The sequence below is a fragment of the Nelusetta ayraudi genome, unplaced genomic scaffold, assembly GCF_046127955.1.
Source record: "Nelusetta ayraudi isolate G7.1 ecotype Tasmania unplaced genomic scaffold, CSIRO-AGI_Nayr_v1 ptg000070l, whole genome shotgun sequence".
Classification (NCBI taxonomy): Eukaryota; Metazoa; Chordata; class Actinopteri; order Tetraodontiformes; family Monacanthidae; genus Nelusetta; species Nelusetta ayraudi.
In genome coordinates this window covers 3,750,133-3,777,158 of record NW_027466120.1, presented here as the reverse complement: position 1 = coordinate 3,777,158, position 27,026 = coordinate 3,750,133, and the positions used below count along the sequence as shown (strand labels likewise).

The 27,026-nt window shown below is 47.0% G+C and overlaps 3 protein-coding genes across 3 annotated transcripts; 2 read left to right on the top strand and 1 right to left on the bottom strand.

The window, feature by feature from the left end:
- Nucleotides 1–60: 60 nt before the first annotated feature.
- On the top strand, nucleotides 61–3,614 carry LOC142898655 (aquaporin-4). Its single transcript, XM_076041710.1, has 6 exons — nucleotides 61–636; nucleotides 980–1,174; nucleotides 1,673–1,834; nucleotides 1,929–2,093; nucleotides 2,374–2,454; nucleotides 2,800–3,614. The coding sequence occupies exons 1-6, from the start codon at nucleotides 622–624 to the stop codon at nucleotides 3,013–3,015; spliced, it is 834 nt and encodes a 277-aa protein (XP_075897825.1). The 5' UTR covers nucleotides 61–621; the 3' UTR covers nucleotides 3,016–3,614.
- Nucleotides 3,615–6,277: 2,663 nt separating this feature from the next.
- Nucleotides 6,278–8,318, top strand: mipb (major intrinsic protein of lens fiber b). Its single transcript, XM_076042215.1, has 4 exons — nucleotides 6,278–6,991; nucleotides 7,221–7,385; nucleotides 7,478–7,558; nucleotides 7,649–8,318. Exons 1-4 carry the CDS (start codon nucleotides 6,632–6,634, stop codon nucleotides 7,832–7,834), a joined length of 792 nt encoding a protein of 263 aa, XP_075898330.1. The 5' UTR covers nucleotides 6,278–6,631; the 3' UTR covers nucleotides 7,835–8,318.
- A 2,635-nt stretch (nucleotides 8,319–10,953) lies between these two features.
- rbm38 (RNA binding motif protein 38) lies at nucleotides 10,954–26,449 on the bottom strand. The gene is made up of 4 exons (XM_076041740.1): nucleotides 25,924–26,449; nucleotides 24,487–24,610; nucleotides 21,971–22,025; nucleotides 10,954–13,130 (listed from the first exon to the last, which is right to left on the bottom strand). The coding sequence occupies exons 1-4, from the start codon at nucleotides 26,143–26,145 to the stop codon at nucleotides 12,773–12,775; spliced, it is 759 nt and encodes a 252-aa protein (XP_075897855.1). The 5' UTR covers nucleotides 26,146–26,449; the 3' UTR covers nucleotides 10,954–12,772.
- Between the last annotated feature and the right edge of the window lie 577 nt (nucleotides 26,450–27,026).

Genomic DNA, 27,026 nt, shown 5'->3' with positions numbered 1-27,026 from the left:
GTAGGTCGACTGAGCTCTGCATGTACATTTTTTGGCAATGGTGTGCAAGCTGTGAAGTACTACTGTCGTGAACGCCGCCTTTTGTGTCACAGCGACAACTGCGACCACATTAATTTGTCCCCTTTTCCATCATTTGGTGTCGGTCATTGTGATGTGTCAACCTTTCATGTGAACATTGTGTCTCTCGGCCTCTGAAGTGGCCCCCCAATCACTTCAGCTTGAAGATTAAAGGCACCGGGCGCTTTTCTGAAGATGCCTCAAATTGCCCTAGGTCGGCGGGACATGTTATGAAAGGGGGAAAAAAACGGGAGGCTTTTTTACGCTCGCAACCTTGGAAAGACGCACTTGGAGCTGTCGCGCCAACCAACCAGTGTTTGGTTGAGAAGGGGCTCTCGATTAGAGCCTGTGATGCAGGCTGAGGACGTGAGAGGAGAGAGGAACTGAGGACGGGGGACGGGGGGGGAGGCTGCTCCAATCAAAGGAGCTCTCAGACTCTCAGACAGGTTAATGAGGGACTAGGCAGGGACCTTGCAGCCCCCCGCCGCCCCTGAGAACCTGACAGCTGCACACAGGCGGACGGACCTACAGCGCAAGCCTGCAGCATTCCCTGTGAGTGAAATAATGAGGTGGCAAGAGGTAAGCACATTGATTTATTTTTTAGTATCCTAATCCCTAATGGTCCTCTGTGTTAAACAGCAGGGTATGGGTTGCGTGTGTCATTTGTTGAGTTGTATTATCGTACAGGGTTTATACTTTGTGAACTGATTTTTATGTTTAAATCAATTTATCAGAGAGCTCAATGTGTGACCAAAGTGAGTCATCAGACTTTTCCGAGGCTTTGTGAATACCTTCATGAGACTTGATTAGCAAGATAAACACACACACCTTGACAAACTCTTTTTGACAAACTAAACGTGTCCCCCCCTCTTCCTCCACTCTTCCCCCCCTCCACCCTCGTTCTGTCCCCGTCCTCTCAAAGGAGCTACGGAGTCGCCAGTTCTGGCGGGCCATGCTCGCCGAGTTCATTGCCACCTTGGTGTTGGTGGCCACCGTGCTGGGTTCAACGGTGCCCGGGTCAGATGGCGTACCCGTCGGACCCATATATCCAGCTGTGGCAGTGGGTGTGGTGATTGTGGCGATGGTGCAGTGTTTTGGAGAAATAAGTGGAGCGCAGGTGACGTGTCTGAAAAGTCTTTGACCTATTTTTGACGCAAATGTTGCAAATGCTGCTGACTGACAGTCACAATATTACAATATTACAAGTGTAGACTTTGTGCAATAAGAATAAAAGAATATATATGTGTGTGTGTATATATATATATATGTGCTGATAGTTAAAGGTGATGTACAAACTCGCATGATTATAGAAATTTACCAAAATGCTACACTGTTAAATATAATGTGCATCCAGACTGTCTCTGGAAACCACATTACTCTTTATTCAAACCTAAATAAAGCAGTCAGTGCAGCCTGATGAAGTTGGAGTGGTTGTGCTTGTGGGTGCAGTGGAGGCATAGAACAACAACTTTAATGAAGCACAGTTGTACTGTTTTTTTTTAGTGTTTAATGTTAATCAGGCAACTGTGGGCCCAAGCACCATACACACCCACATCAAGGCTTTATGTTGTTTTTTTTTTATGGTGTATTTTAATGTCTTGTGCTTTGTGATCAGGTGAACCCAGCTCTGACCTTTGCCATGTTTGCAACTCGCAACCTGAACGGCCTGAGGGCCTTGGTTTACATCGTTGCACAGTGTCTGGGGGCCTTCCTGGGAACCGGGGCTGTCTATTTGGCCCTGCCGAGAAAAGAACACATCAACACCTTTGTGAACAAGGTCAGTTCATGAGTGATCTGCGTATTGCCTTCAGTATTTCTGAAACGTTACGGCACCGTGTAACCATTTCCATTCTTTGGACCCCCTCGCTCAGGTTCCCTTGGACTTGAATGCAGGTCAGGCCCTGGGCATAGAGGTTCTGTGCACCTTCCAGATGGTCTTCACTGTGTTCGCAGTATGTGACCAGAAACGGAGGGAGTATATAGAACCAGGAAACCTGGCCATTGGATTGGCACATTCAACTGGAGTGCTATTAGGGGTGAGAATGGCTTTTTTCCACCCATGTTTCTTTTGTTGTTATTTCTGCTATTAAAAAGAGTCAGTTGGTTGTGAGACTGTGTAGGTAGCGTCAGATTGCCAGGTTTGCACAAGAATCTTCACCAACTTTCTCAGAAAACTGAATTCAAGTATTGAATGGTGGTGATGAATTAACAGTTATAACAGTGAATTAAAATACATATGGTTAGAATTGAAAACCAGTGTAAAACAGTGATACAATAGTGGAGATACTGTATACTGAATTATTTTTTCCCTCTCAGGCACGGCTTTCAGGTGGCAGTATGAATCCTGCGCGTTCTCTGGCACCAGCCCTCATAAGTGGCATCTGGGAGAACCAGTGGGTGAGCGCCGTTAAAACCATCAACACCCAAATGAAATGACGCATAACCACTGTAGATTTACGCAGCTGAAGAAATGTTAGGGCTCTTAATGGCTGGGAATAAGGCCCAGCCAATATTTAATAGAACAGAGATAGAGAATAAAGCAGAATTTTCTTCCCGCCCGGAAATTTGGCTGACTGACAAGAGGTTCAGCTGGGGCTTCATTCTGTATTTCATTTTTTATTATTTTATTCATTTTAGTAATTTTTTTTGTCTGTCTGACTTGTCTGAAATAAAGTCTACAAAAATGTAAAACACACAGTATTTACGTGTTACTTTTTGTGTTCCTCTCTTGCCCACCTGCAGGTTTACTGGATCGGGCCGTTGATCGGTGCCGTGCTGGCCGGAATGTCCCACGAGTTCTTCTTTGCTCAAAGCGCATCTCGTCAGAAGCTGGTGGCGTGTTTGACCTGTAAGGATATTGATTTTGTGGAGACGACCAGCATGACGGGATCGTCACTGTCCACAGTGACACAGAACGCCATGAGATCCAAGCAGAACAACAAACAGGAAAACAACTGAGGACACGGCCATAAAAAGAACCGCAGTCACGAAACATATTGCAATATTGGGCCTGGGACCAAAGACACGGAGCAGCCGTGTACTGAATTCTAAAATAGTTTTTTTTTTGGGGGGGGCGGGGTTAAATACACCGAATGATTGAGCTGAATCGTTCAAAACATGTCTGTGTATTTCCAAATCGTTCAGTGTAGTTGAGAAATACGCAGAAGATGTGTAAAGTGTAAAGTGTAAATAACAGAACTTCATCAGAAAAGTCTTGGTGACTGTGGCTGATGGACTGCAACTCCGGCATCAAAGCCCCTTAGTGACTAACTCGAGTTTTTCTTCTCAATTGCGCTTTGACGTTAAAACGTCAGCAATGGTTAGAAATGAATATTTCAAGATCAAACCATTAAAGCAATACACCACAAGTCACACGTATATTACGTAAGTAATGTGAAAAATAAAATGTTGGACCATGTAACCAAAAACTATATACCTAAACCCATTTAGTATTATGAATGTGGTTTAATCCAAAATTCACGTTTAACACAGAAAAGTAATTTTATTGTGAATAGGAAATTGTCCAAACAATTAATACACGTGTAATAAATAGATTATATGACATGTCGTGTCTTTGCTAAAGGTTATGATAAAGACTTACTGTAGCGGTGCCATGACAAAAGATTCTGTTCTAAATTGGCACAATAGAGGGCGGTAAAAGGAATCACGCAGCGTAAGCTACCCTCCGTGTGCAGCGCCGCGTGTGTTGTCGTGAACGGACCACGGGAAATGTCACTCGCATGCTGCAGAGCTGACAAAATGAACGGCACCTCAGCACATTTAGCTGCCACCTCTGAATGGACTTTTCATGTATTTACGATTAAGTATCCTCTTATTTATCTTGAAAAAAAAAAAAAAATCCTGTTTCATGGTGAATTCTGAGCAAAAAAGGTTTTTGTGTGTGTGTGTGTGTTTTGTCTCTTGCTTTGTTGCACATGTGAGATGAAATGAACGTAGGCGCTGACCTTTGAGGTCCCATTTGCCTGTCATCAAGATGTGGCCGGTGCGCACTGCTGCTGCTGCTGCTGCTGCTGCTTTCACATCTGCGCGTCATTTGAATATATAATGGAGACTCATTGAAATCCTGTTAAGGGGGGGCGGGGGGGCATGAAACGCCCCCATTTTCAGCTGCGGTGCGTCTCTGCAGCCTTTGAAATGCTAAAGAGGTCATCGCCGCCTTGCGCCGCCGGTCCAGTGATGCTCTCCGCCGCGTCTCGCCGTCTGTGCCTGTCGGCGCCTCCAGCGCACTCCTGTTCACGCTCAAATGGACCTTCATACCTGTAGTAGCACTGCAGAAAGAGTCTCTTTAGAGAGGTGGTGTAGCTCTTCGAATGGATCGTGTATTTCGGCTTTTCTTTTTTTTTTTTTTTTTTTGAAACTCAATTGAATATTTTTGGTTGGAATTTCTGCCTCCCTTAAAAAGGTTCCTCTGTTTCGATTCGAAAAGAGACAACACCCAAACGACCCAAATACTAAAGGTTAAAGGTTAAAGCCCCACTGATCGTCACGTCCCGACGGATGTGAAATTGGTCCTCCGCACTACTACTACTGCTACCTTTTACTCAAACTCAAAACATTTGTAATTTGCGAGGATGTATTTGTTTTTTGCAAAGCACGTTGCAAACCATGTGTTATTTTTTATAATTCCTAAAGACTGACCCTTTAAAATAAATGCTGTCTTTACAAAACATTTTCCCGTGTGGTGTTCAGACAATTCAAGGAGTTCATACAGTGAACTGCTGCTTTTTAAATAAGATACGTGTTAGGAATCAGTATCAGTAGGCGGTCTAATTTAAATGCGCACATGCACAGTGCACTCTCTCTCTCTCACACACACACACACACACACACACAAACACACACCTGCACAATAGCCATAACTGCCACAGTGCTGCCAGCAATTTGCATTGTGTGTGTTCTTTCTAACATGTATAAAAGGGAGTAAAAACCACAGGCTCAGCGTTCTGCATTCACCCTCCTCCCCCTCCGTGCCGATGGCTCTCGACTGGTCAGCGCGTTGCCCCCCCGACCCCCCTGTCCGCCCCCCACCCGTGCTGCCTGGCAACCCAACAACCCCTCCTCGCCCCCCTCCCCCTCAACCTCTCCTTTTCCTTCAACACACACACTCACACGCACAGTACGAATCTCTGTTCGAGCAACACCTGGAAGCTCAAGGTCACCAAAGATGGAGACACCACCTGCTGCATTACGTATTACCCTTATTGTTGGTTCGCTGATTCAGGGCCTGTGCTTTTCCACACTTACATCTTTAAAAAAAAAAAAAAAAAAAAAAAAAAGATATATGTTATTATCTTAATGTTTTGTTCAAAGAGTTATGATTCGTTTTCTGTTCCCCGTCGCTGGTGACTTGTGCTGATGACCACTGCCATTGTCAACTCTAAAGTGGGATTCACATCCAGTTCCGGTGCTCACGCTCACCTGAAACACTTCTCAAAACCAGATTGTCGTCTTTTCTTCAATCTTGTCAACAAAATTATAATAAAGACACAAATGTGCTGCTCTCTTCTTTTCAGAATATGACTTAGTTGATGAGGGTTTTATGAGTTGATATTTTTGTCTTGTCTCTGCCCGTGCGTAGCCGACATGCTTGCGACAGACAATGGTTTCACAGGATCAGGCCTTTCAGTGTATGGGTCACTTCAGCAGCTGTTAGCTTTAGGACACTTCCGTCCGGGGCCCCAACAGTCTTATCTGAATGTGCGTAAATGTGTACGCCTGGGCATGTCTTTGTGCAAGCGTGTGCGCTTTCTGTACTTTGGCTCTCCTGATGACAAAACGCCCCTGTGACCCCCCGTAAAAATGTGACAAAAAAAAAAGAAGAACATTTTAGTCTTAATTTCAATGTTGAAGCCTGAAGAGTTGTGTAAGACGTCACGTTCTTGCCGGAATCTCCTGCTCAGCGAGAGCACTTGAAGGGCCACCTCGCTGCTTTGTCCGCTAAGATGTCTGTTAGCCGCGGGTCCGCTATGCTCTGCGACAGAGGGGGTTAAGTTTGTTTGATTTAGGATGTCCAGCTCTGTTGACCCCCACCCCCACCCTGTAACCCCCTGCGCCTGGCCCTACAGGGGGGGGATTATGGCGTCACCTGGGCCCCCTAGGGGGGTGTTATAAAGCCCCTGCCTGGCCCTCTCCACTCCGTCAGAGAGGCTAAAAGGTCCACGGGACACTCTGTCTTTCCCCATCTCTTCTTTTAGAAACTGCCCTTTAGTGTTGATGCCCACCTCCTCTTGACAGCTCGCCCCTACCTGAGACCTCCGCTCCCACACTATCTCACACCTATGTCTTTGTCACAAGTGGACAGAGGTGGCAAGCGAAGGCAGCTGAGTTGACTTTGCCAGCTCGAGTTCGCGGCTCGGTAAAAGACTCGTCAGGTGGATTCGTCTGTTGACACTCTTGTCCTGTCATTAGCTGACTACCAAAGAGGGGGTGCCTTTGTGTTTTTTTTTCCCGGAGGGCATTTGAAGAGGACTCCTAAGGTGCAGTCTACCTTTTTCAACGTTCTTTTTTTTTGAAGAGCCTTCATCTGGTGGAGCGCCTCAAGCGAACAGTCACCATGTGGGAGTTCCGATCCATGAATTTTTGGCGAGCGGTCTTCGCAGAGTTCTTCGGGACCATGTTCTTCGTGTTCTTTGGCATGGGCGCCGCGCTGCGCTGGACCACCGGGCCTCATCACGTCCTCCACGCGGCCCTGTGCTTTGGGTTAGCTGCTGCCACCCTCATCCAGTCCATTGGCCACATCAGCGGCGGTCACATTAACCCTGCCGTCACCTTCGCCTACCTTGTCGGCTCTCAGATGTCTCTCTTCCGCGCCATTTTCTACATGGCCGCCCAGTGCCTGGGCGCCGTAGCCGGGGCTGCCGTGCTGTACGGCGTCACGCCTGGTAACATGAGAGGCAACATGGCAATGAACACGGTAAGAACAGCCGGATTCGCATGACGGGTACAGCGATGATGGTTGAGGTCGGAGATTTTTTTAGTTTGATTTCACCGGACTGACAGCTGAAGCCTTGTTGACTTTTGAAATCAGCAACCACCCCCAGCGTCAACTCAACTCTAAAGTGAAATTAAGGCTTGAATCGCCATTGCCAGATCTCACAATCTCTCAGACTTTGACTCTTGTTCTTGCTCTTGTCCACTTCCAGCTGCAGCCAGGCATCAGTGTGGGGATGGCGACCACCGTGGAGGTTTTCCTCACCATGCAGCTGGTGGTCTGCATCTTCGCCGTGACCGATGAGAGAAGAAACGGACGCTTGGGATCTGCCGCCCTGTCCATCGGCTTCTCCGTCACTATTGGCCATCTGATGGGGGTGAGCTTCCCTGGACCTAAAGAGAAAAAAAAAGGTATTTGGGGATGACACGACATGGCAAAATATGCTGACGACAATGTGTTGTGTTGTAGATGTACTACACCGGTGCTGGGATGAACCCAGCCAGGTCCTTCGCTCCCGCTGTGCTGTTCAGAAACTTTGTCAACCACTGGGTAAGACCCCAAAGCACTCTGTAGTTTTCAAACTGTGCAGGGACCGGAAATGACCCAATGCCGTGCTCTCTTGATCTCCACTGTGTGCAGGTGTACTGGGTCGGGCCTATGATAGGCGGTGCCATGGGTGCCCTCCTGTACGATTTCATGCTGTTCCCACGCATGAGGGGTCTGTCCGAGCGCCTGGCCACACTGAAGGGCAGTCGGCCCCCTGAGAGCGAGACCCAGCAGGACACCCGGGGGGAGCCCATCGAGCTCAAGACGCAAGCCCTATAAACCCCGACCCCGACCCCTGCTGAGGCATCAGGGACGAGGCCCCGAGCAACGCCAACCACCACTCCCCTGCCCTCCCCCATGCCTTCACACGCCGCCGCACAGACTCGAGCAAGAATCACGATCCTTTTTTTAAGTCCCACGCACACACACACACACACACACACACACACACACACTCACACACACACAGGTTCACAACCTCTGACCTCAGCACAAAAGGAGATTCCTCCACCCAGCCGGTCCGCTCAGCGATGGACATGGTTCTTGATAAACGTGCCCTAAAACAGCAGCAGGCAACTTGTCGACTCCCACCGCCTCCCACCATCCACCCTGCCCGCTTCCTCCTTTTCCAGCCAGGCCTTTTTTTATAATCTGCCACCAGGAGGAGTGAAATCCCGAAGATGAGCAGAGAGGGTTGAAGGGAGCGGGTGTTGCGGAGGCGGGCAGTCAGAGCGAGGGCCAGGATGAGGGTGAAGGAGTGAGGGGTGAGACGGTTTTGGGGAAGGTACAGGTGGAGACAAGGGGGTGGGCTTTGGGCGAAGAGGGCAACACTCTGGGTTTACGGTTGTTTAAAGTTGGGTTAGACCAGTGATGATGGGCATGCTTTATTAAATATTCACCTGAATTTATCTCCATTTTAGTTTTTATTTCTTCTTCTAGGTTCATTTTGTTTTCTGCACTTCAGACACAAGACGTGGATGTATGATACGATTAGGTTTTACCAGGGTTTTAACTATTTTCAATCACTGCATTTTATCTGTTGGGTTCGTGTTTGTGGGGACACACTGCACCGTGTGTGCGTGTGTGTGTGTGTGTGTGTGTGTGTGTGTGTGTGTGAATGACAGACAGAGAGAGAGTTTGTGAGCGAGTGAGCGTGAGTGTGCATGTCTGCGTTTGCGCCTTTGCAAGTGAGTGCAAGTGAATGTGTTTATGTGTGTGTGTGTGTGTGTGTGTGTGTGTGTGTGTGTGTGTGTGTGTGTGTGTGAGTGAGAGAGAGAGAGACCAAGATTGCAGATACCGTACTTTTTATTTCGTTTTCTTTTCATTACCACTCTCCTGTTTCGTACCATGAACTGTCAGTTTTAAGACGCGGTCATTTCTCCTCCCCTCACTGTGGTATTTGCGATGATATGCATTTTTACATGAACCATCTGCTTTTTTGTTCTGAACAAGCGCAATCCAAGGCAAATGTTGTATTTCAGACTTTGATAAGAGGATCTGTTCCACTGCAGATCGGATGTGCAAGCTTTTCATTGAGTCTCCTTTTATTATTTGATCCTTATTTGGGAGCACAAGGCGTTTCAATAAACATTTCAATAATAATAAACATTTAAAAAATTGAAACATGTTTTGGCTTTTGTGTGTGTGTGTGTGTGTGTGTGTGTGTGTGTGTGTGTGTGTGTGTTTTAAGGATTGAATTTCACTGATCTAGATATGTAATAAGGTATTTCAACCACAAGAGGGCAAAAGGTTCTCATGCCAGAAATGAATAGGAAGAATAATGACAGAGAAAGGAAACGTTTTTCAGTGGTTCAGAAGAACCTACTAAAGTATGCTGTTTTGTTTTGGGAGGCAAAAATGTAAACAACACAAAAACAAAAACAACAACAACAACAACAAAAAACTTTACAGCCAAAAAGTCACTGAAGTGACCGTCCTATAATAGTTGCTTAACTATTATAGACATATATATATATTATATATAGAGAGACGGTCTCACCAAGACAAAAAATACACGTCGTTTTTTTGAGAGGGTGAGCGCTAAAAAAAAAATAAATAAATAAATAAAAATAAAATAAAAAAAATAAAAAAATAAAAGAATAAAGCAAAAAATACTTTAACATCCGAAAAATCGCTGTTCTTAAGAGCGGTGAAGCGCGTCTGCATCGTGCGAATTTTTTTTATCAATTCAGATTAAAGTCGAAGTCCCAGTGATCGTCATACCCTGAAGGATGCGAATTTCGGAGCAACGGTATCAAATCTAAATGCAGTCGTAAGTATGACCCAACCAGGGATCGAACCCACACCCTACCAATCCCATGCGTGGCACAACCACTCCATCCCTCTACCACTAGACCACTGAGCTAGCTAGATTAACATGATGATGATGCTCCAGAATACTGTAGTTTTGTGTGAGCCCCCCTCCCCCCCAAGTCCTTCACCTTTCTCAAGCCCTCTTCAATCAGCTGTGCAGAATGAACTGTGGTTTGGCTGTAGGGTTGCCAGTGGTCCAGCACTGATCGGTGCAGCCTGTTCTGGAAAAATCAGACCAATCAAGCGGCAGCCTCCATTTAGAGAGCAGCTGGCTCACCTGCAAGCAGCCATGTCTCCACTGTGTGCTTAAGATACTAGTTTTACAGAAGACTGTGGTTACGTGAACTGAGGCACCTGATTGGAACAGCGTTTGTGTGGACTGGGCCAGGGTGAGACGCACACTGGTTTGTCGTGACACCTCAGAAATAGCTATTGTTTGTCTCACTCTGTTTTGTTTGAATTAACCTGAAGAACTGACCAGCGGTAAACAGTAACGTTTTCAAAAACAAAAACAACATTTTAAAAACAATACTTTGACAACAATATTTCCACCAAAGTTAATTGTTGTGCAATCATAGACCATGAGGCATCTCTCTCTCCATCTTTTTAATTTTATTATATGATGTGTTTAAAGTGAAATATGCTTTTAAGATAGAAATGAAAGCATAAATTAATTTATACAGAAACATTCTAATAGTTTTCACTTTATTTCATGTTGAGTAAGAAAATGTCTTGTTGCAGCCTACACACTCTCTACACTACAAAGCTGTTTTAAAGGTGCTCTAACTTAAATATGTATCATTTGTAAATAAAGTGTGATTTCATTTAATTTTGTAAGGTACATTGCAGTAATATTTACAATCTAAATGATGTGGGAGTAATCGTCAAGAGATGAGCTAAACAGGCCCAGTCCAGACTTACCGGCCTCCTTCACAGTTCTGTGTTGTTTGTTTAAAACCAGCAGTGGTCTCCACAAGTCCATTTATAATAAATAACACCGCCCCTCCCCTCCCCCAGCTCCTGCTACTGTTTCCCGCAAGTACCGTTCACTGTTCCTGTAAATCAAACACGGCAATGAAAACACGTTGTAGAAATATTAATTATTTATTTTGCATATCTGCTTCAGATGCGGTTTATGGCTTGGTGTGTGACGGCTGACGTGGTGCCTCAACGCAGTGCGACTCCACCGGCGTCGCCAGTGCTTCTGCCCTCAGCTGGGAAAACAAAACAAAGAGCGGCTCTGACCAGCACAATGGGCCGAGGGGAGGACGGCGGCGGGGGGGGGTGGCTCGACCCTGACACTGGCAGGTACCGCCTCGCTCTGCTTCTGAGCGTCTCTCTCTTGTACACGCTGAGAAACAAACAACAAGTACGCCCACGCATATTCAGACAATATAAGACTTTTACTTGACACAAAGTCCCTCGGACATGTTGTCAAATGAGCTTTCTAAAAAAAAAAAAAATCAAACGTGACAAGTAAATGCTTCATGGTGCGTTTAAATAAGAAAGTGAATGAAAGAAATTGCTAAATCTCACCATACTAAAGCCATAAATATTGACACTGGTCAACGGCCAGAGTAACAGGCATTACTGTTGCCCTTGTTTTTTTTTTTTTTAAAGAGATGCTTCCTGGATTGACCAATTGCGAACATCCATCCATCCAACTGCTGTCAGTGCTAATGATGCACTCAGGGTTGTGGGGGGGGGTTACAGGGTTGACAATATGCACGTGCGCACAAACAGGCACGCTCACACTCACACCTACCACAATATGAAATGTCATACGAGGACTATCGAGCAGAAACTGAAGTTTTCTCAAAAGTCCCAACAGTACCAATAATAATAATAATAATAATAATAATAATAATAATAATAATCCAAAAAAAATCTGTCTTCTCAACCTAGTTGCATATTCTGTTCATCTGTGATTATCAGCAAGTCATGTTTTGCCATGTGAAAGGAATAGTAATAGAGAATGCAATAAAGAGGACAAGAGAGACCAGTGGCATAAATAAAGATGGATGATGCATCTCTGGATTCTTCTGTTGTAGCCAAAATACCTTTCGCAGCTTCTCCCATCTCACACCTTTCAAGCCTGAGTTGGCATCGAAACACTTAAAACACAAAAAATATTTGATATAAAATAGATTATGAACAATATATATCATGACAAGAACTACCTAAAATGACAATAAAGGGAAATATGTGAACCAGGTGGACTTTTAAGTATGTATTTTGTCCCATGGCTTATTTAAATTGTTTTCAACTTAATCTGCAGCCTATCAACAGATTTTGACAGGCTGCGTTCTTTTGCTCCAGATTTTGGGGAGCACAGTTATTTTCTGTCCTTATTTCAGTCCACGTAAGAGACAAAATTGAACGAGAAACAGAAAGTGAGCACAGAGAGGAGGGGATCTCTAAGGCCATAGGCAGAAGGCTGAAATCCAAGAGGAACCTGAACCTGCCCTTCAAAGTAGATCTTTCTCTCAGCTTGGCTGAAATCCAACTCTCTGCTGAATACTTCCAAGATTAAAAAAGAATAACTGCAGTTGCAGCATCATGTCAAGCAGTCACAGATCTGCTCCATCCGCTCCAGAGGACTGTCGGCAACATCTGTATTGTAGCTCAGAAGGGAATGAAGAACTGTCCAGGCCTTTTTTATTTTACTGTCTGGTCCTCGACGTCTTATGAAGGACATTCAGATCGTGTGCTGATGACAGTTGCAAAAGAACATTTTTGTGACACATAACAATAGAAAAAAAAACTAGGACGAGTGTCGAGTCATCGAAAGCCCTTTTTGATTACATCGCACCATCCCTGTCTGGTGGTCAAGTCCCGTCTTGACAATGAGGCCCCGTACGCAGACCTCCGGTTTCCACCCGTGAGTTCGCAGCTTGGTGCTGCTCACTGCATGCGGTCGGGCTGGTGCAGTGGATAGTGGAGGAAGGCCTGCGGGAGGGCTGGGGCAGCAGCCAGCGTGGTCAGAGGAGGAGGGTGGATGCCGGCCGGAGGGGTCGGGGACGCTGCAGAGAGAGCAGGCGCCGGCGCGCCGGGGGAGAAGCTGTAGCTGAGGTAGCCTGCGGACAGCGATGGAGAGGCGGCGTAGGGGTACTGCTCCAGCGCGGTGGGGGTGTAGTGGCTGTAGGCGGAGCTGTAGTCCAGGTAGGGGGGCGTGAGCACCGACGCCGTGGGGCTGAGCTGGGACTGCAGCACCAGGCTGGGCTGCACGAAGGCCTGGGGGTAAACACACTGCTGGGCCAGCCTGCGCACACAGAGGGAGACGGGTCACAAAGAGAAGAAAGAGACTCTCAAGAAAACCAACGCAGGGAGGAGCTGATGAGACGTGTAAGACGGCTTAGATCTGAACTCGTGTTGCTCGAAAATGAGGTACGTTCAGAAAGTAAAATGTGAAAGTTTAGTTCATACTTTCACTTCCATCTACCAGGTTAACGGGCCCGGTGCAGTGCTTAGAAGTCATTATAGTTGACTCATTGCAAGAGTACTGCGGGTTCTGTTCAAACTACTGGTACTCAAGCTTCCCCCACAGTTCACAGAGCTGGTAAAACTGGTAACTCTAAATTGTCCCAAGCTGTGTGAATATGAGGGATGAGTGGGAATGGTTGTTTGTCTCTTCATGTGGTCCTGTGACTAACTGGCGACTTGTCCGGGGTGTAACTCCGCCTCGACCGACGGCGAGAGCTCCAGATGGAGAGAAGGTGTGATAGAAAATAGACCTTTCACAACACAGACAAGTAAAATAACACATTCTGTGAATGGCCAGGGGCACCTGTTTCCTGGACCTCCGGACCTTTAACCACTGTTCTTAAACATTGCACTTAATGCACACAAAAGAGGGCCGACCAGGGATGCGGCATTCTTTGTGTGTTTATACATAAATATAGACTGTTGACACTTTCTTATCTTTTTGAGTAGGTTCTTCAAGGTTGACTCATTCCATTCATTCACGCTGGCTGAAGAACACGGTCTCTTTTGTTTCAGTAAAACCGAAGCCATACAGTATCTCTGACCTGTCAACTAAAGCAGTAATGAAATCAGATCAATGCAGTAGCGATGGAAATTCCAGTTCTTTTCATTGAGCCGGATGAGTCGCAGAGAAATTCTACCAGTCACTCACCGATTAAAAATACACCTTTTTGACATAGCTCGGTGTTTAACTTGTACTTGATATCATACGGTTATAATTATTATTTGCTAAGAGTAAATGAAAATCCCTAAATGACGTAAAAGTGTATTTTCATTGAATGACAATGTTTGTATGTCTTGCATCAGTTTGAATGTTGATGTCCTTTATCTTTTAAAGAGCAAAGAACCTCGTTCACAGTGTGAGATTGTTTCTCTAATGTTGCTGGTGACAGTGTCAAGGAGTTCATTGGTGCAGTGCAGGTACACGGAGCATGGAACTCTTACATGTGTACTGATAAATTGCTTTTAAAAAAAATATATATATATTAATACATTATAAGTATACATATTTAACTATTTGCTTATGCATTTATTTCCAGTTTTTAATTCAGCATTGACCTACTATGGACTATGTCTGGGTTCAAATATGATCTGTGACGCATTTCAAATTTTCGATGCGTCAGATTATTTCTGACACATCACAATTTGTGCAACACAAAGACATGAATATCTGATAAGACCAGAGAAAGTCGCCCCCTGTGTGTTCAGGCTTAGCGGTGCTACTCTGCATTATACTCTGACTTCTGATTCTTCAGCGTCATACTGTCATTTCTGGACAGAGTTTCATTCTTGAACGCAACACAAAGCGACTGCAAATTCTTCAGAAGTGTCCTTCCTTGAACATCCCCAATATTGAAACCCTCCAAAGGCATCCTCCTCCTCCTCCTACTCCTCCTTTGACTTTTTTTTTTCTAAAGCAATTATCAGCACTGTTGCCTTAAAATAGACAGTTTTCCCTCGTGTTTCAGTTTAATTAGCACACTCTCTGGAAAATGGAGGAAAAAAAATCCCACTCTGTTCCAGATGAAATATCAGCCATTAAAAGACAAAACTGTACGTAGCGAGAGATCACTTTCAATCGCAGCTGCGTGAATAATTGTCCCCCCCCCCCCCCCCCCCCCACACACACACACACACACACACACACACACTCCTATAATGCGGTCCCCGATGTGCACCCTCTAACACAACCTGCCACAACAGACGGAGCGTGATGCTGATGAGAGTCTCAGCCACGGCAATAATGAGAGGGAGAAGAAGTGTAACTGTCGTCCTCCATCCAGTCACGGCCTCGCCTGGGGCGGCCCACTTAACCTGAACTTCCTCGCTTACAACTGGCAACTTATCAGAGGAACTGAAGCACCGACGCACGAACGAGAACACTTGCAACTCCCGTGATCAGCGCCTGCAGTCCGAGGCCACTGGCCAACCTTGTCAGCGAGGCCGAGCGGCGGTGAAGCAGACTGTCGCTGCTTAACCCACAACAGAATCTGGCCAGGGATCAGTTGTGCTTACACGAAAAACACAGACGCCCAACCTGTTTTGCACCCGCTCTCTTGTATACACAGCACACACACACACACACACACACACACACACACACACACACACACACACACACACACACACACACACCAGCATGCACGCCGCCACTGACAGTAATAATAACTTTAACCTCACTGTCCCACTTTCGCAAATTCTTCCTCAATGCGTTTGAAAAAAAAAAAAAAGCCACACTTTCATTCGCCCCACAGGATATTGCAAACAAATTGGTACCAATGTATTTACCATGTGCAGCATTATAACCATGGCCCTGCTGCTTGGCTAGTTTTTTTTTATATCAGCAGTTATGTATCAGACCTTTAAATGTTCTCATAACTCCGTCTTACATAGTTGAGATTTTTGGGTTCAGTTAAAAGAATGCACTTTATCATTTTATTTGCACAACAGTCTATGAGACTTGAGAGCATGTGTGCTAAATGTGAAGCTGCGGCAAAGGTCACAGGCCATGAATTACAAAAAATGGAAAACAATAAACTTGTAACCTGTGACTGTATCCAAGAAGATTTTTTAGTCAATAGTCCCGATGCTGATGCTTTCTATTTATATAACAGCTAAACAAAAATCAGCTCAGATCTCTGACTGGCCTGACCAGAAATCTCAATGACAAAGAAAAAAACCGAGTGATGTCAAAGAAGAGCTGATGCTTAATGCAGCCGTGACCCCGCTGCATCATCGTGTGTGGTCACTCTCTCCCAAAGCAGGAGTGCCGTGTCATTCCTACGGCTGTGTGCCTCTGCCAGCCAGCCAGCCATCCAGCCAGCCAGCCATCCATCCAGCCATCCAGCCATCCATCCATCCATCCATCCATCCATCCAGCCAGCCAGCCAGCCATCCAGCCAGCCATCCATCCATCCAGCCAGCCATCCAGCGAGCCATCCAGCCAGCAATCCAGCGAGCCATCCAGCGAGCCATCCAGCCTGCCTGCCTGCCTGCGCAGGGGCCTGACTGATCCAATGTGACAGCGGCATCATATGAGATGGAGCTGCGCCTCGCCTCTCTCCTCCCGGTGCTTTGGCATCGTCGCTGGCTGTCAAACTCACACTCACATCTGCATGCACATTATAGTGTGTGCAAAAAAAGAAAAACTGCGCAAGAAATGAGTGAAAAAAAGGACTTGTTGGCGTGTGCAAAGAGGATGTGGATGGAAAGGTGTGCATGTGTGTGTGTGTGTGTGTGTGTGTGTGTGTGTGTGTGTGTGCGCGCGTGCGTGTGTGGGATGTTAGGCGCAGCAGGGCTAATTGGCGCAGCTGCATGGGGTTTATGCTCACTAACAGACCCACGAGAGCAGAATAACCTCCACCGACTCGCCCTCCTCTCCTCTCCTCCCCTCCCCTCCCCTCCCCTCTCCTCTATCTGCCTCTGACTCCCCCACAGCCAGCTTCCCCTCTCTCCTCCCCCTCACTGATCCTTCGTGGCCAAGGCGGCCGCGCAAGGCCGGCGAGAAAGGGAGGATAAAATCAAAGGGAGGAGAGAAAGAAAGGAAAAACAACGAGCCAACAACATCTGCATCTCACTTTTTCTCTCTCCCTCTCCGAGGGGTCGAGGTTGCGAGTGGGAGGAAGAGTCGCGGAGAGGTGAAGGATCAGCCATCATATCCCTCATGCCTGAGGACAGCCACGCTTTTAATAGTTCAGATCAGGGATGAGAGGAGGGTGAGTCAGTCAAAGAGACAAACACACACTCACTGGTGGAGACGCACGCATGCACGCACGCACACACACACACACACACACACACACACACACACACACGTGACCGTCCGTCCGTCCGTCTTCTCACAATAAACACACACACACACACGCACACGCATGCACACACACGGCTTCAGGGAGGGTGAGAGATAGAAAAAGGCCAGGGGATCATCGCCGGACACTCAGCTCTAATGTCAGCGAGTGAAATATACTGATACAACCGAGGCCGCGTGCATCGGTTGCAGAGGACGCAGAGAGAACACGCAGAGCAACATCAAGCCGGTGGAAGGAGTGAGTAGAACATCTAAAGTCTGGGGGAAAAATACTGAAGATCAAAACGTCACCTGTTGCACTTTAGATAGACAGACAGATAGATACACGGATAGATAGACAGACAGATAGAAAGACAGACAGACAGACAGACAGACAGACAGACAGATGGATAGATAGATAATATAGTTACGTACAGCAAGTGGCTACTTGATGTGGCTTATGTATAGTTATGTGGGCAAAATACATGTATATATTTAAATACATACATGTATATTTAATGTACATAATTTACATAATACATAATACACATACATAATTTATAGATATCAAAAGACTGTATGAAGATATCATGGGATTATATGATATATGTTGGAGCATGATTGTTATACAATTAAGAGGGTAGAAGTAAATAAGTGTTTACTTCCTACTCTAATCATAATTGATCATCAACACTAATCATAATTGTTTTTTGTTTTATATACTGTGGATTTCATTAATTGTGTTATTTTGTTTGATTTTTAGTTCAAAATAAAGATTTTCATTTCATTTCATAGATAGATACATAGATAGATAGATACATAGATAGATAGATAGATAGATAGATAGATAGATAGACAGATTTCTTGTCTTGGCTACCCAAGTTAGAAAGATTGACACCATTTGTGGCTCTTTTGCAGCAGAGAGTGAAGCTCTGACACAGAGTTTTCTTGGAGGAGGAAGTGAAGCGGTAACAGGGGTTTTTCACAGGATGGACTTCACACACCGAGACGGCGCCGGACGCAGCCGCAGCCACAGGTGCACCGTTCGTTGCTTGGCCCGCTGCTGCTGCCGCCCCTCCTCCACGCCGCCGCCTCCTCCTCTTCACCTCCCACTCTCTTTTCCACTGCCTCAACAGGAAGCGCCCCCCACCGCGGCACTGCTGCCGCCGCCGCCGCCACCGCCTTCGGCAGCCTCCCCACACATCCCTCTCCTTCCTCTCCTTTCTTTGTCTCAAAAAATAAACACCAGATCGCTTTCTGTTTTTTTTCTCTTTCTGTGTGTGTGTGTGTGTGTGTTTTTTTAAAGGGGCTTCACTCACTCTGCCAATCTCACTTCTGCCAAGTGCTGATGTTGGGCGCTGAAGGCAGACAGCAGACAGACAGCCATGGGTGGCAGATGTCCCCCACCCCACCCCACCCCACCCCACCCCGGCCTCTGCCTCCACCCAGAGCTGCTGCTGCTGCTGTACCTCAAAGCCACTCTTGGCATCGGCCCGCCCTCTGTCCTCTTAAAAACTCTGAGTAAACACACGGGAGGCAGCAGACAGAGTTGTGCTTTGTTTGAGTGTGTCTTTGTTATTTGCTTCTCGCTGTGCGTCTGCCAGCAGACAGAAGCCAGACGCTCATCCCGGACCTAAACACCTCCCCAGCCCCGCCCCCCCCAGCCCCGCCCGCGCCGCCCCTCGGCCCCGCGATGCCGAAGCCGCAGGAGAAAACTGCGGGCGAAAAGAGCTGCAGATGTGTTTTGGTTTTTGTAGGATTTAGAAAAGTCACTGACCATAAAAAATCAGGCAGCCAAAACCAGATTGACAGCCCAGCTGATATTAAATATTACCACGGAACGTCGGCGCCGACTGACGTTTTTTTTTAAATCCCGCATGTTGAGAGGCCCAGCGCCACATTCCTAAAATAAAAATGAAAGCCCTTCCTGTGGCCAAGAGACGTCTTCAAGTGACGGCAGTCATACTGATCACGTCAAAGACGTCTCGCCCCGGAGCGCATGGGATCAGTGCAGGACAAACGTGGCCTTTGCTTTTTATGACGAGTAGAAAATACAGAGATGGGGGAGGCTGCGTTTTAGTCGTCCTGCTGCATTCCGATAGAGATCCTCGCCGGAGTGCTTAATAGAGTGATACGTATCAAGTTGCGCTAACAGCTCGAGCCCTCGGATCAAAAGTGTTTCAGCCGGTTCAGGTCAGACAGTGAAACATCTGCAGCCGTGTGGTTCGGAGGTCCCCAGAGATTGAAGCAGGTGGCGCAAACAAAATGAGTATCACTTCTCCTACAACCTTTTTTTTTTTTTTTTTTTTTAGAACAGTGGTAGTGACCCCTCGAACATGTTTGTTTGATCTAGTTACAGTGTCGATCAACCACAGCAGGATCTGACACTGTAGAATATGTAGCGTATCGTTTGCTTACACAGCGGTTGAAGCAGAATGAAGGACTGGATAAGATAATTTAGCTCTGACAATGATTTGAAAATAAATAAGCAAGTACTCTGAATCCTGAAAGATACAGAAAGACAACATCTAAAAAATATTAGTGTGTCTGTTACAGAAGACAAATACTAACAATCGTACTGTGGACCCTGCTGGTAAAGTTACAGATGACACAGGTTGTTCGGTGCAGAATTTGTCACTGTCCACACTCAGAGGGGTCTACAATCTGAAGTCCTGCTTTTGATCGATTAGTCTAGAGAGGTTGATGTGATTTCAAGTGTTTCCGATAATGAAAATCTATCAAACATATTAAAATCAGTGGAATATGCAATAACTGAAACAAAGTCTTCTGATTCACAATGACCAATGAAAACATTTTTTTTTTTTTTGCTTTTTTCGCAAATTTGTAGGACCTCTCCAACTTTCTAGCTCTATCTAACTTTATCAGTTAATCTGCAAATTAATTGAATCCTTTTTTCATTATTATTATTATGTTCAATCCACACCTTGAAACCAAGAAAACAAACAGAAAAAAAAGAAATCTATCTCAGACTCAATGCATACACACGCATCTGTTGCAATTTGCTGGCGGTTCCACACTGATGCACAGTGGGCCACCCCCTGAATGTGTTTGCTTTGTGGGTGTGTTTCCCCGTCCTCATTTTGTTGATTTTTTCTTTCTTTCGATTTTCAAGGTGTCAAAGCAGCGCTTCCTCAAAGCAGAGATGAACAAAATACAGACTCTCTCTCCAACGTCCGCCCCTCACTGCGCGAGACTTTCAATCAAGCCATCATCACTCATTCATAGACTCATCTGGGTCAGCCTCAATTCCCTCATCACTCATTCACAAATTGAGGACTGCAATATTAATAGCACTCAGAACTGTTGAGGTTTTTAATGGATTTCTGCCTGACCGCGGGAAAGGAGCCCTCAGCCTGCCGAGAGTTGGCCTGAAGTTTTTACCCCCAAAAACGCCATGTTTTCTTTTGCCCAGGGAAACGCCTTGAAAGTGTAAGGACGCAGAGTCGGCGGCGAGTCTGCATACAGAGAGCAGAGAGCCTGAGACGCCAGTTGTCAAAAATCCTCACAGAAAAACCCTCTCAGATATGTGAGTCAATGCTGACATGAATCTCCAGGGTTCGATCTGCAGCCCGGCAGTGATTCATCCTCCGTCTCTTTCACTCAGGATGCGAGTCATCATGGTTGTGTTTTATTTTCACTCTGAACCTCTGGACACGGCCGAACGAGGAAGAACTATCGCATGTAAAACTGAAACTGAAAAGAAAATAATAAAAAAAATCCCCACAACATCAAAACTAAGCTAAAACTGAGGTCTAAAGCGGTTCCCATGATGCCTCCGTCTACACTCAGCTTCACGCTGCATTAGGAGTGAGTGGAATGCAGCCTCTACTGCTGGTAAATTAATTTGCCAATTTTCTGGTACATCTGTAAATGTAGCTGCTTTGGATTTAGATAAGACATACAGAAATATCTGGATCGGCACAGTGCATTAAAGCCATACAAGGGAAATCTTGTCTACTATTGCTGCAACAGCTGCAACTATTACCCAGTTGCAAACGCTAATATGAAATGGTCTGTTTTCAACAAATCATATTTTGGTTTAATATTAGATCAATATGGCAAAGCATCAAACCTCAATTATTACAGGAATCTATCAGTAGGTGCACTGATATTATTTTCAGTCAAAACCCTTAGAGACACTATCGAAAATATTTCAATATTTCCGAAAAGATTATTAACAATACTCAGTTCACTGACTTGTTCGAGACACATTTGATTTTGATTTGATCTAAGACACCTCCAAAACTACAGGGAGCAGCACACTGGAAGAGCCGAGCCTGCCTACCGACTGCTGTCAACATACTCATCCGATGTTTGTTTTCTCTGCGCGTGTATTCTTTATCTGAAATCCTTGTGACTCTTATTCTGGTAAATGTTGAGCCGTTTCTTTTATTCTCAAGGCCACTGTGACAACGTCTGGGAGGCTCAACGTTCCCTCTCCTGTTGAGACACCAGGCTGGAAACACCCGCAGGAACACCAAGGACGGCTCGGCGGAGGACAGGACACACAGACACAAATATTCCTGGCAACATCGACGTGTTTGTTTCTCTGGCTGACTGGATGACTCGCTGGTTGAATGAAGCCCAAGTCATGCGTGTTTGAAATAGAGAATTCTTGTGTCAAATGGGCAAGGAAGAGGAAAAAAGACAGAAAAAAACAGGAATGCACGAGCTTAGACGCAGACACGGATTTGTTTGCTTTGCCAGGACCTTTGAGAAGAGCGGCGAGCACTCGAGGTGGTTGTGTTTTGTGTTGCGGTGGGAAGATGCAGCAGGTGAGAGGCTGACTTTTATCTTGTTCCTCGTCTTACCCGTATTGCCTTTGAGCCCACGTGGGATGAACTTGCTGAACTCCGACAGAGAGACCTGTAGTCACAGAGAGAGGAGAGAGAGGCGGCAGTGAGGGTGAGACGTCTTAGCTTCCGGCGGCGGAGAGGAGACGAGGGGACGAGGGGACGAGGGGATGAGGGGATGGGGAGTTGAGGAGAGGAGAGGACGAGTGGATGAAAGGTTGAGGAGACGAGGGGATGAGGAAATGAGGAGAAGAGGGGACGAGGAAATAAGGAGAGAAGAAGACGAGCAGACAAAAAGACAAGGAAACGAGGAGACAAAGAGACGAGGAGAGAAGGAGAAAAAGAGTTGAGGGGATGAGGAGACGAGGGGATAAGGAGAGGAGGGGACAAGAAGACAAGGAGACCTGGAGACAAGGAGTGTGTGTTGGGGTGGGGGGGTTATCAGAGGTCGCCGGTGATTCCCTTGGTGCACGCTCAACACTCCACTCGCACACTCCTCGACCCACCGCACTCCATCGCCCACCGGCACCTGTGACCTCCGGGGCGGCCGAGTGAGGAATCAGCCCAGGACGAGGGAGGAACTTCTCGTCCTCCTCTCTCCCTTCGTCTCAGCGCTCGCTCGCCTTTTGTTTCCGGCACACAAAAGAAGAGGAGACAGACACGCAGCGTTTCGCTCGCTCTCTCTCTCTCACTGAAACCCCCCTCTCGCCCTCTCGCCCTCCCTCCCCCCTTTCCTCTCCCGCACGCTCTCGCAAACACAACAAGAACAACAAAATACCGAGCGCTGCCATCTCCCATCAGCTGCAAGCTCGGCGAGTTCGCCGTCGCATCCCCGCTCCCCTCGGAATGAGGACACACAGTCGTCCCTGTTGTTGTTCTTTCCTTTTCTTTTTTTTTCTTTTTAACACAATTACACCTACACTCGACGGCGTTCTGGCCAGTCGAGTCAGTCAAGGTGCCGGTGTTGCGCCGAGACGTCGCTGGCGAGGAGGCGGGGGGTAGGAGGAGTGGGGAGGAGCACATTTGCTCCGGTGGTTTGCAGCCAGAGAAGCCCGGCGGCGTGAAAGCTGCGCATTAAGTGGAGTGCACGGAGAGCAGGAACGTATGGCGGTGACAGCTGGCGGACGAGGCACACCAGCAGTATTTGCATCTTTTAGACCAGCGACCTGTGGTTTAAAGATTCATCGACCCTCTTTTGAAATGGTGAGGTTGTACAAAAAGAAAAAAGAGAAATCTACAAGCAACACCGTCTGAAGTTACAACAAGATGCCTTGCCAGCTAACCTGGCACATCGAGCGGGAGGTTTATCGCATCGGCCATGACCTGGCGACTTGTCCAGGGTGCGAAGCTGCCTTCGCCCCAGCACAGCTGGCATCGGCTCCGGCAGACCCCCCGCAACCCTGAGTGCAGGGGGAAGCGGGTATAGAAGATGCTTGGCTGGATGGATTTTGCACATCCGTCTTGAGAAAAAAAGCCCCAAGAGAGCGTTTTGTGAAGGACACTTTCAGAAGAAATCCTGGAAAGTCATTGGACCGAATGTCTGTCAATCACATTCAAAGTCGACCAAGTGCCTAAACTGGTTGCTAAGCCAGTCCGGAGTAAAGCTACAGAACTAATGCACTGAAAAATGCCCTTCAACGATGAAAAAGCTTCTGCTCCTGAAGCATCCATGCTAGTTGGATGCGTATGGCAATTGCTTCCTGGTTCTGTCAGAGCCCAATATAGACAATTGAAACTAAGACCACGCTAGTTTTACGATTTGACAACCATTCTAATCTTCCACACCCACCAACTGCAACACAACGTGTAAGTTGCCTCCTCCAACATTTTTATGTTAAAACATCCCACACATAAAGGTTATTTATGTGATCAATAAGTCCATGAAAGACGATCTTTAGTGTGGTGAACAGCAACTACTGGTTAGGGTTAGGATTGTTCCAGGATTGTTCCAGGATTGTTCCAGGATTGTTCCAGCCTACACAAGCAGCTGACTTCCTGGAAGACAGAGCATCAATTTTAAAAAAGACTTCCTCCTGTTTTGGAATAAAGTCCGGACCTCGTTTCAACAAATCTGGAACATGCAAGCTGCGACCTGCGGTGTGAGATAATTTCCTGCTATTATGATGAAGCAGGGGGACTCTGGTTTATTTTGATCCCCGCTCTCCGTCACTTTGTCTTCAATTCTCGGTGGGGCACTGAATTTGCAGGCAAAAGAGCGGCGTTCATTAAATGCACTTTGATTAATTCCCTAAAAGCTGCGGAGCCCAGCTGGAGGAATTTGGCAATATGCAACACACTGTGTGTTGTCTTGTCAGGGACTCATGTCTCCAGACTCCAGGTCACAGACGCAGTGTAGGATTGGGAAATAATATTGGTGTTGAGGTATTTGTTGAACAGGGTATCTGTCCAACAGTGCCCCGTTCAATTAAGGGGGTGCTAATTGAACTGCTATAACAACATGAATTCCCCCCCTTGGGGAATCAACAAAGTTCTGTTCTATTCTCTTCTTCTTTTCTATTTGATACAACACTTACCGGACTGTGAGCTGCGCGGCTTGGCTCCCAGGTAGGCCAGGTTCACGTTGGCCTTCCTGCCGTCGATGATGGGGTTGGCGTCTTTGCAGGCCCGCTCTGCTGCCCCTCTGTCCACCATGGTCACCTGGTGACGAGGTTCAGCATGAGGTTTGGGAAAAAAAACGAAAAGTCAAATTTAAAACCGAACCACTTCAGCCGCCTTCCCGTAATAATCTGGATGAAGCAACTGGAGCGCCGCTGCTCTGATGCAGCAGGCTGGGCGGCCCTGAGGAATGTGCCGTCCTTGCCTCTCCTTGAATCATTCCATTTTTTTTCTCCTTGCTGGATGTGTGAGGAGACACTGACTCCATTTTGAGAAGGCAGCTGTTTGTGTGTGTGAGCGTGTGTGTGTGTGTGTGTGTGTGTGTGTGTGTGTAGTCAAGACTTCCGCTGGAGCTTATGTAGGAGGCAGGTTTGGGTTTTCTAAGACAGCGATGTGATACCTTGAGGGAATGAGTGGAGGAGTGGGCAGATATGAGTGGGAAGGGGTGATAAGCCTTGACACAAACACTCACTCGCGCACACACGTACACACACACACACACACACAGCTAGCTACACGAGGAAGTGACACCCCGCCACAGCTCCCTGATGCTAAAAGTAAACCTTGCTCGCTTCAATTCTCTGCTTTTTGAGATTCCACGCTGCTGATTCTGGGATGTAAAATCAGACCTACGTAAATGGGCCTGTGGACTGTGTGCTCGTTGCTAGGTGGCTGGTTAGACGGCAGGGGAAAATGTCAACGGCTGTTTTTTCCACTCACGCACACACTCACGCACACACACCACACACACTCAAAGTCATGGCCATATACAAACAAGGGGGGGGGGGCACAGGGGGAGGCGGAGAGGGAGGGGCTGCACGGGAGGAAGTCAAAATGAAACTGCTGCAGCCTTATCTTGCACCGCCAACTGACATGTCACACCTCTGTGACCACACACACACACACACACACACACACACACACACACACACACACACACACAGGGATGTGGTGTCCACAGATGCAGAAGCTTATTACCAACTCGTGTGCATCTTCCCCCCGACCCCCCCACTTTGTAATGCACAACTCTCTCTCTCTCATAGGTCCGCGCGCGCTCATGTGCACTTTAGGATAATTGATGACACACTTGGCAGGAAATAATCTGCTCCTCATGCCTCGAGCATGTGACTGACCGACCGGCCGACCGACCGACACAACGGGCGAGTCTTTCGCCGGGGCAAAGTGCTTTAAATTAGCCAAGCCCCCCCCCCCCCCCCCCTTTGAACTCAGGGGTTTGTTTGTTCTCATCACCCCCTCCTCCCGGGCGGTCGTCAGCAACCTCCGACAAGTGGCAAAATGAGGTAAAAACACAACAACAACAACAACAAGAAGAAGCAAGTCAAAGGTGAACTCACAAAGCCGTATCCTCGGGACTTCCCCGTCTGCTTGTCCGTGATCACCACCGCCTCATCGATGTCGCCGAACGTCTCGAAATATTTCCGGAGCGACGCGTCGTTGGTGTGATACGGCAAGCCGCCCACGAAGATCTTGGTGTGAGTCGTGTCTTTCTCCGCGGTGGGGTGCATGATCTCTAACGGGACCCCGACCAGCTGGCTCAGGAACAGCGGCGAACTCATGCGGATCGATCCAAAAAATAAATAAATAAAATAAATAAAAAGAGACGGAAGAGGGAGAGAAGAGAACGGGAGCGACAGAGGCGCTATGACAACCCAGCCGGCGCGTCCATGGTTTAAACAAACAGTCTCCCTCTTTGGCTCGGATGCGGTTTAGGTAGATGTGGAGTTCCCCTGACAGGTGTCCGCCAGCCTCATGTCTCCTGTCCCGGAATAAGAGAAGTCGTTCAGCTTCGCCTGCCGCGTCTTGGCTCCGCCCCCCCGCCGCCCGCCTGCTCCAATCGACGAGCGGTGCGTCTTTTTCCTCCGGCGCGCCCCACCTCCTGCTGAGCTCCACCCAGAGAGGAGCAGCACCTCCGGACAACTTGGGGGAATTTTCTTTCTTGGTATTCCCCCCCCCCCCCCCAGGTTCCGTCTTCACCTTCTCAGATCTTTAATCGTCACCCCACAATCCGGCGGTGCTGCCAAACACGATTTTTAGCCCTCCGTTTACAGCCTCCTGCAAAAACTGTTGAACTCGCCGCCTGTTTGGAAGGGGAGTTGAACTCCAACTCCCCTTCAGCTGGGGGTGTGGTTACAACATTGCAGCTTTGTGACATCACAGGGGGCTACATTTTCCCATTTCGTCACATTTCTGGCTTGCGTTTCTTTGCTGAAGTGTCTCTGTATTCGCAAGACAGAGACACAGCCTTTTAATTGTGAAGGCAGATTTTGAATGCTACAGGAAAGAAGAGAAAAATGATCAGCAGAGACCAAAATAGAAATCGAGTGCGATTTTGTTTTTCCTCTTTTAGAACAAGTAAAGAAAGAAAAACACATTTGAATAATTTTTCCCAGGTCACATTTACACAGCTCGGAACATTTTTTTTTTCTCCCAACATGGA

Bases quoted from the DNA above. Each gene is read 5' to 3' on its own strand.
- mipb (XM_076042215.1), top strand. From the start codon at position 6,632: ATGTGGGAGTTCCGATCCATGAATTTTTGGCGAGCGGTCTTCGCAGAG. The intron at 6,992-7,220 runs GTAAGAACAGCC...GTCCACTTCCAG, and splicing joins GCAACATGGCAATGAACACG to CTGCAGCCAGGCATCAGTGT. The intron at 7,559-7,648 runs GTAAGACCCCAA...CACTGTGTGCAG, and splicing joins GAAACTTTGTCAACCACTGG to GTGTACTGGGTCGGGCCTAT.
- LOC142898655 (XM_076041710.1), top strand. The intron at 1,835-1,928 runs GTCAGTTCATGA...CCCCTCGCTCAG, and splicing joins TCAACACCTTTGTGAACAAG to GTTCCCTTGGACTTGAATGC. The intron at 2,094-2,373 runs GTGAGAATGGCT...TTTCCCTCTCAG, and splicing joins CAACTGGAGTGCTATTAGGG to GCACGGCTTTCAGGTGGCAG.
- rbm38 (XM_076041740.1), bottom strand. From the start codon at position 26,145: ATGAGTTCGCCGCTGTTCCTGAGCCAGCTGGTCGGGGTCCCGTTAGAG. The intron at 22,026-24,486 runs GTAAGTGTTGTA...CTGTGACTACAG, and splicing joins GCCGCGCAGCTCACAGTCCG to GTCTCTCTGTCGGAGTTCAG. The intron at 13,131-21,970 runs GTAAGACGAGGA...CTGTGTGCGCAG, and splicing joins TGGGCTCAAAGGCAATACGG to GCTGGCCCAGCAGTGTGTTT.